Source organism: Opisthorchis viverrini (assembly GCF_000715545.1).
Source record: "Opisthorchis viverrini unplaced genomic scaffold opera_v5_485, whole genome shotgun sequence".
NCBI lineage: Eukaryota > Metazoa > Platyhelminthes > Trematoda > Opisthorchiida > Opisthorchiidae > Opisthorchis > Opisthorchis viverrini.
Window position 1 is genome coordinate 1 of NW_008752135.1, and position 9,252 is coordinate 9,252.

A 9,252-nucleotide genomic window follows, 5' to 3' on the forward strand; every position below is an offset into this window, starting at 1 on the left:
GTTTCTTACGAAAACCATTCGACATACTTTAGCATTACTGATCCGGTGTTCTCGCCAGAATCTGACAATGCTCCGGAAACATCAATCGTCCAACACTGAGAGCCTTTTGACGTCCTAAGTGCGCGACTACCAGGTTTCTGACCCGTATACTAACATGGAGCGCAATGCAGCATTGTAAACTCGCCCTCGAACGATAGACTAATGCGGCTGCGGCGTCAAAGGTGCTGGCTGAATCAATACAACCCTCAGGACGAAAATTCAATGTAATCCGTAAACAAACAACAGCTCGCACCTGGTGAAGAGGCATTCACACTGCTCCGAGTAGTGTCCACTATATGCTTCTGGTAAGTCCGTTTGAGCTGCTCGTACGCGGCAAACGTGACAGCAGTTTGTGGTACGATCAGCATACAGGACGGCCCGAGTCCACGCCACAACGCGAAAACTCCTTCATTGCGAACCAATTTTAACAATCCCATGACTAGACCGGAGTACACCTGAAGCAAGTACACAGAGAGAAAATTACAAGGTATTAACCACGCTTAGAGATATTTGGAAGTCAAAAATGCCGTTTGAGTAACGATCGATTCGCCAGATAGGGGGCGCGGGAGAAAAGCAACAAACTAACCAGACACAAGAAACGCTGTGTAAAAGAAGGCAACAAGGAGTGTAGTGTCACATTCAACGAAAAAAGGCGTTCAGCTGTAGCACCCTTCCGGTGCCTAGCTGCCATGCCAGCCGAAGCCGAGGGCTGGGATACTGCCAGGTTGCCCAAGCCTAGACAGGGGAAGTCGAGAGGCGGAGGTCGGATTCGAACCACGGACCTTCCGGTCAATAAATTCGCGCTCAAACCACTTGGGCCATCTCGCCCCCACATTCAACGGCAAACGCATGACAGGTTTTCGACTGACGACGAAACGTTTGCTTGAAATCCCAGTTAGCAATCCAAAAGACAAAAGCCATATTTCCCTTGTTTGCAGCCCCCAAGACAGTCGGGTGGAGGTACCAGGCTGGGTGCAACAACTGGAAGATTATCACCACGAGCATGGTTGGGAACCACCGCAGCCGTTCAATGCATGAGGAACGATTCAAAAAACTGTGGCGTGCAGGATGCCCCTTTTTCACAGCGTCGCGCTACTTGCACTCCAAAAAATTTCACCAAAGGCGAGGTTTTCAGTCGAAATTTCTTAAATACCGCTTTTCAGTGCAGACGACAAATACTCAACGCACCGGTGATGACATACTATCGTGCTTATTGAAGGTGTTTCCAAAGAGGTTTTATTAGCTGTGTATATCTATGCTGGACACGGCGCTTCAGCTCCTTGTGACGGTACTGGTAGGAATGCGGTGAACAAGGGGAAACGAATGATAAATCTGATCTGTGCCACTCATGAGGGGTTCTAGTTATTCTTGGCTTTTGACCTTGGGAGGTTAACTTCGATGAGGATGGAAAATGCACGATTGTAGTCGAGTATATAAGCTTGTGTACACTTCCCCTAAGAGGCATGAGTTGCTTAGTGTGTTCGAGCTTTCTGAAGGCAACAGGACCAGAGTGGAACATTCGGCAAACGAGACGGGAATCTGAATGCCTTGTATAGGAACCTTAGAAACAAGAAGCAGACGGAAAAAATATGCGCCTGGGGAGTCCAATCCATGTTCTCTCACTTACCGCAGGATTGCGGTAACGGAAGCCGCACATACCTCAACAGTTGGCGTCTGTTGCTATCGGTAGTCATTCCACCGCGGGGCTTCCACATTGGACATAGGTTAACAAATGAGACACGAAGAGAAAGAGCGCAGCTAGCAAGGCAACAATAACAAGTAGAATCCTGAGTTCGAGTCCTGAATATGGCGTGTACCTTTACTATACTCAGGGTTTTGTTCATCAGGCTTCAGCTCCTTGTGACGGTACTGGTAGGAATGCGGTGAACAAGGGGAAACGAATGATAAATCTGATCTGTGCCACTCATGAGGGGTTCTAGTTATTCTTGGCTTTTGACCTTGGGAGGTTAACTTCGATGAGGATGGAAAATGCACGATTGTAGTCGAGTATATAAGCTTGTGTACACTTCCCCTAAGAGGCATGAGTTGCTTAGTGTGTTCGAGCTTTCTGAAGGCAACAGGACCAGAGTGGAACATTCGGCAAACGAGACGAGAATCTGAACGCCTTGTATAGGGGCCTTAGAAACAAGAAGCAGACGAAAAAAATATGCGTCTGGGGAGTCCGATCCATGTTCTCTCACTTACCGCAGGATTGCGGTAACGGAAGCCGCACATACCTCAACAGTTGGCGTCTGTTGCTATCGGTAGTCATTCCACCGCGGGGCTTCCACATTGGACATAGGTTAACAAATGAGACACGAAGAGAAAGAGCGCAGCTAGCAAGGCAACAATAACAAGTAGAATCCTGAGTTCGAGTCCTGAATATGGCGTGTACCTTTACTATACTCAGGGTTTTGTTCATCAGAACGTAATCTCAATTTATGGAACGGTTCAAGTCAAACAGCGCTAAAGGCTATGCTGCATTTGTTCTGAGGAACGAGCACATCAAGTTACTTCCTCCGGAATCCACGAACAAACTCCACTTGTTTGTGGGGAGAAGTACCGAGCACACGAAACTAACCTACTTCATTGGTTGTTGAGATAGGAGTTCAATAACTGCTTCATCAGTGCAGAGTTTGGGAAACATAGCAGAATAAGCTGAGTGGAAGAACTCTGTGATCCATGTTCGCCTCACTATCCTTTTTGTTTGAACGGTGAACAAGTTACTGGGTCTGTGTCAACTATTCCGCTGACGGGTTCTACTGAAGCAGCTGTGCAGAGGGCAGGAACGGGAATGGAATTTATTGAAAATTTCTGATTATGGATGGTTATGACGGACGTAACAGAACAGTCCGTAAAATCTTCAAAATGTTATGCGGATTTCGTTATTGAAGGATGAGCGGTTGTATAAACCAAGTGCGAGTTAATCACAATAATGAGCAGCCATTCGTGGCCAAACTGGCCGAGGCCACGGGTTCAAGACTCAGTAGAACTTATTTAAGGGTTAATGTTACACCAAGTGTACTCGCGAATAAATGATTACTAAGCCTCGGAAATTGGTTGACAATACTGAGCAACTTACTAAGCTATGGCCGTGATGTGTAGGATAAATGTATCATGATGAATGCTTATGTTCTTGAATTTGGCTAAAATACCTCCATCCTTTTTTATTCAACGCAGGATAAAGTAAAATGTTTGGCGGAAATCGTCCAAGAATTAAGTGGAATTTCTCACAGAGTGCTGAGACTAACTGGATGCAGCCCGATCATGGAGCCGATTCCGGAACGTCTCTTGAAACCATCAGAATATGAAACAGTCAGTTTCAAGCGAACGCTTAGAAAGGCTTGGGAACTCTTCCATCAACTAATGCGTCAATCAGGTCAACTGTTTAACGTAGTTGATGTAAAGGATGGTACTATCGAGGTAAGTCCATTTCAGGTTGTGGCGTTCATTTCTCGTATTTAGAGAGACACAGAACAGAAAATAAAGTACACAGCAACGTTTGAAGAAACTATTTGCATCCGCGGCATCGATGATTACAGGTTTGAAGGGGTGTACTCTTCAGATTGCAGCAGAAAAACTCCACACGTGAGTACTTTATGTGAACATTGGTTCCAGTATTTACATATTCGATTCTGGTTGATGTTCGTTTATTGGAATGAAACAATCAAGGTTTCTCCCTGTAAGTGAACATAGCCTAGTTCAGAAAGCTGAAAAGTATTGCACAGTCATTTGATTCCCATTGTTCACCGTCAGCACTGTCCATCTCACTAATATCCAGAGATTTGGCCAAAAGGTTTAGTTCGCGACTTGTTACCAAGAGTGTCTCTGAAAGAATCTCCCTTGAGATTCACATGCTCTGTACTGATGATGATTCTCAATAAGGATGAAACAGCCGTACAGTGTTTTTCGGCTTTTCAGCACAGATTGGCTACGCCTACAGGACGAAATCTCCACCAAAAAATCCCCAATCTCTAAAAACTAAGATTGTTTCGAAACCGTGATTTCTCACACCTTTTCCGCGGTAGTTTCGGTGGACCAAGTGACATCATTATTGACCTTGTTGTTTTGTGTCTCGCCGGATGGACAAGTGTGCGCAAGCTTTCATGAAACCGTAATTGTTTAACAGAGAACTTCCGTCTATAAACACATATCGTCTAATGTCGGACGTTCGGCTTCTTGAAACAAAGTGCTTGGTATACCGTTGCTCCAGACGGTAATTTAAAGCGACTTCTATTTACGTGCATTTGGATGCTATGGATGGATGCTAAATTAGTGAAAAATAACGAACAGACAAAATCCAGTCTTGTTTGTGATTAGGAGCCTCTACTGCGATATTGTGAAGACTTCAGTATATTTTATCCAAGAGTTTCATTACCCAGCATAGCCAGCAATAGTCAGATCACACGAGTCTATTAACATTTGAACCCGCAACCTTCCGCCTAACACCAGTCGGCCACGATTGGCTGATCAGCGGTGTGGTTTACTTGCATTCGGACGATATGGATCGTTTAAATCATGTGACTATGCGGTTCACACCATGTAATCCTACAATGAGACTCCTCGAGTGACTTTTCAGCAGAAAAACGCAGTGATGACAGTCCCCCCAGGTGAGATTATCAACTTCGAAGGCAGACACTACATTGGTCCTCGCATAAATTAAATGACCATCTTAGCTTTGGAAGTGATTCACGCAAGATTAGCAATATTGAACAAAAGATATTTGACAGGTCTGGAGTTTCGCCCAAGTATTACAAACTTCGTGATCACCAAAGAGTCCACGAGTACAGGATATTCATTCTAATAATATCTGTTATACGGAAGTTTCACTGTATTGACTTCCAAATGCCTAACCGCAAACGTGTAGCAATACATCAATAGATGGTTCACAGAAAACTGTGTGTTCATTCGCCTGACCGAAAGAGTTGCCGCGACAGAAAAACTCACTTCGAAAGCGTCGGCAGAAACACCTCACAAGCTGCGGTAGAAGACCCAAAGAGCTACAGAGTACAGATAGAAAGATCAGCGCTAGAGGGATAGATTTCTTTGCAAATCTGAGGGCATGGATTTACACGGACCGCGACTTTGTCCTGTCACGAGTGTTCATTACCCTCGAGCTCAATAAGCCAAATAATCTTTCAGCTGGAGTATTTTTGGTGCACAGCTGCCATGCAACACGGATGGATACCTCAAGGTTGCTCGCGTATACGGAGGGAAAATTGAAAGACCTGAATTATGGACATCTCGGTCAGTGTATTTTTGGTGCACAGCTGCCATGCACCAAGGATGGGATACCTCAAGGTTGCTCGCGTATAGGAAGGGTCAGCAGCTCACGTCCTAACCCTTACATAACCTGGCACCTAAATGGTAGGTTACATTTGGGAAGAATATCTTGTTATAGATTGGTTAAAGTAGTCAGAGACTACCAGGTTCAGCATCTAGTGAAATTCCAGTTCCAAAGCCTGGCAATGCATATTAAATAATCAGGATAAACGGTCGGACTAATCACAAGTTAAGTAACCAGATCAAGTCAGCAGCCAATCACACGCATACCAGGCTCATCAGCCGGTGGCTGGATGGCTTTCCAGTAAGTTGCTCATTTTAATGCGTACCGAAAGAACGACTATTATTTACATCCTCACAAAATACGCTAGAACGTGTGGAGTTAGAATAACGGAAATCTGCGCCAAAATCTATTGGCGTTACTTACTCGCTTCTGCCCCTGTGCCACCAACCGGGTTCGCATGACGTCCAGCGGTTGGCAGAACGTCGTTGCGATGGTGCCTGCAGCCGTGCCATATATTAAATCACGATGCACGTGGGTCTGAAGGTATCCAAATGACGTAGCTGGTAGTGCCTTAAGGCCATAAAACACAGCAAACTGGAAGGAGATGGATAAACTTGTGAGCAACGTCACGCATAACCTCTACGATGGTGTGAGCTGTAGCACTACCAATTTACAAGGGTTTACCTAACAGAAAGCTTCGAAAAGGCGGGTGAAAAGTAACAGCACCAAGTAAAGTTCATCATGAATAGATGGTACGCAACAAGACCGTGTATTAAGCAGAAAGCAATGAGCATGCAAGACCGACGAGTGGTTCTTGTCTAAAAATGGGGATTCATGGGGGAGTTCATAGAACTAGAAAGCCCAACTCACCTCAACTCCACAGAAGGTGACAGAGAGTAACTGTCCCGGCACGTGCCCTTTCCAAAGTCCATAAATCCCTTCCTCTCGAAAGATCCGACAGAAGGCCTGTGGGAGACTTGAATAGTAGCTTGCCGGAGACAAGCGCTTGATTGGTTCTACTTGGAGCTTAGTTGGTGACCAGTGTTTGTGGAATCGCTTACCTGGAATCGAATTTTCAGAACATCAAAGGGTTGAGTGAGGAAGCGTACACTAAAACCTGACAAAGAGCCGGCAAGAAAGCGGCGTCCGTCATCACCCACCATGACTAAAGTTTTTCATAAAAGAGGGAGAAGTATCAGCCTCTCATCAGCAGGAGTTCGAGAATAAAATCAGTCGCGACGGCCGCTAACAACTGCCGGACCGAAAACTCCAACCAAAAGGGCAACTAATCTGTGGGCTTATCGAGAACAGGTCTGGCTCACCCACAAGTTGTGCCCATAAAACCTGAAAAAGCGAAGGAAAAAACATTAGATTACTGCTGTTTTAAATTTGGCAACCGCTGGTCAAATTGGTTTGAAAATGGTTAGCTGTGGGTACGTAATTGCGGTTAGCTTTCATTCGTGTCATATTCTAAGCAGCATCTTGCTCGAGCAGACTGACCGGAGATTTCACGAAGGGGTCAGAGGTTCAGTGAATCATTTTGTGTTGGTGGAAAGGTCGAACAATCACGAAAAGACCAGGCCTCCCCATAATGTGACAACTTGTGTACCTTTGTAACTCACTGAACTATAATGATGCTTGCCCGTGCGACATCCACAGTCTTTCATACAAGGTTGGCCTATGGATAGAAGTTAGACTAAAAGTCTCCCGACCCTCCAGGTTGGGGATCGAAACATGTCTGGTGACTTGTATCTTAAAGTTTGCACTACTCTGGCAGCTTCACGCCAACCTTCGTTGTCCTACAGTCAGGCTTTTGGACCAATGACTCTGATCAAGGGCTTCAATAATCTTATTGTCTAGGTTTTGGTGTCCCAGTAGTATCTCAACCCACATACGAGGTGGCTCAGTGATTAAGGCAGGTGCGTGGTTCGAACCTGGCCTTTGCATATCAACTGTTTCTGTCTAGGCTTGGGTAACCCGACACTAAAACAATTGTCCAGCTATGACACCCTTTCGGAGCCTAGCTGCTATGACACCCGAAGGAAGCACGAGGGCTGGAATACTGCCAGGTTGCCCAAGCTTGGCACCGGGTTCGGGGAAGTCCGAACGTAATGCCTCCATTTTTGCATTCAGTCCGCACTTAGCGAAAATCGTCCGGTGAGCGAATTTAGCCCACAGTGAGCATATGTTGCCTTCTTGGGAGTTTGGAGAGGGAAGAAATTTGCTGTAGGCGGTGATCGGGCTTAAGCACCCAATGCCCTAACGAAACTAACCTGCTGTTCGGGCGACCTAAAGATGCCACCTTGTCGTGGTGGTAGGGCTTTTGTTACGCAGTGATCCTGCGGGTTATATTGGCTGGAACTCAGTTCCTAAAAGTTCAACTAGGCTAGGAAGGCCAATGGGCAGCAAAAAGAAAAAAAAGCGTTCAGCTGTAGCACCCTTCCGGTGCCTAGCTGCCATGCCACCCGAAGGAAGCACGAGGGCTGGGATACTGCCAGGTTGCCCAAGCCTAGACAGGGGAAGTCGAGTGGCGGAGGTCGGATTCGAACCGCGGACCTTCAGGTTAGTAATCCGCGCTCTAACCACTTCGGCCAAGGAAACCAGAAGGACCGCCCCGGGAACTCCTCCCAACCGCTTCCCCACAGTTCAGACTTTTGAGAGACTCGGAACAGGATCCCGAGCAAAACCCGACATTCTCGCATTGCACTGTGGGTCATATTTTTGAGGTGATTTCTACATAGGCGCTTTTAACGCCCTAATTTATGTCAAATTAGCAAACAGGTGGTCTTCGCCTTAATCATATATTGTTTTAAATTTGATGTATGTTGTGTCTCTGAAACACGCACCTCCAAACGTTGATGAAGAACTCAGCTTCTTCACATTTTAACTTCCCAGTGGTAACTCGGAGAATATATGGCGTGAGGGGTGTATTCAGCGCCAAAGCTGAACGCACTTTGCTGAACTGTTCAATTGAAGTCGTCTTTGCACCAGTCGGTTATCCAGCTCAAGCACGTACGATACCACCCGACGTAAAATACGGTGCCTGTTTTTAGTGCCGGTATGTGCCACAATACACTGTAGCCGTTACCCTGGGAGGGGAACTTCTAATAGAGTTACTCGGGTTCAGTAGCCAAGCGACAAGCACTGACATTGTGATCCTTGCGAACGATTTGAACATCCAACTCGGTCGGCTGTGTACCTTGAAATTACATCTGGACAGTCGATTCGGAGCCGATGCTTTTTGCGCAGACAACGAGAAACGACTTCTTCGGTCGTAGGTTGACGACAAACTGTTCCTGGCCAGTAGTAATTTTCAGCAAACGCTCAAGTTGCACTTATAAGTGCGACTCAGTCACCCAGTAAACACTGCCACCGGTCGCTAACGGTGGCCAAAGGTGGCTAGCTTTGCCACCGATTCCGTTGGTGAATATAAGCCAAATATAGCATTTATTGCATAAAAGCCTTCTGAAAACAAATGTGACAGGATACTCTGGATACTGGAGCTCTATTTACGAAGTAATTTTTAAAACCGATTTGTTTGAATGCACCACTAATTAAATATATCATGAAATTTATGGGTTACCACCTCTGGCCGCTTTTAGCCACCGGTGGCGCCATCGATGGCAAGTGTAACATGCCACCCTTATTTGCCACCTCTTGCCACCGGTGGTGCCGCGTTGACGTGTTTACTGGGCATGGACCCAAATGGATTACGTAGCTCTAGGCCGCGGGAACACAGCCACAACTCAAGAATACCATTTCATTTCCGGCAAGCAAATTGATTCCGATCACACTGCAGTGCGAGCGCGCCTGGGAGTTGGCTTTCATTCGGGAATAAATATACCAATCCACCTTCAAAGAGCTACCATCACTCAGTTGTACCCATCTGAGCTAGCTCAATCACCCTCTATAGAAAACAAACAGTG

The 9,252-nt window shown here is 46.1% G+C and overlaps 1 protein-coding gene across 1 annotated transcript; it reads right to left on the reverse strand.

Moving 5' to 3' along the window:
- Positions 1 to 301: 301 nt before the first annotated feature.
- T265_15398 (hypothetical protein) lies at positions 302 to 6,385 on the reverse strand (the record flags this gene model as incomplete). The annotated part of the gene is made up of 3 exons (XM_009177911.1): positions 302 to 494; positions 5,750 to 5,920; positions 6,197 to 6,385. Coding segments are annotated over 3 exons (552 nt in total), but the record flags the coding sequence as incomplete, so codon positions are not given.
- Between the last annotated feature and the right edge of the window lie 2,867 nt (positions 6,386 to 9,252).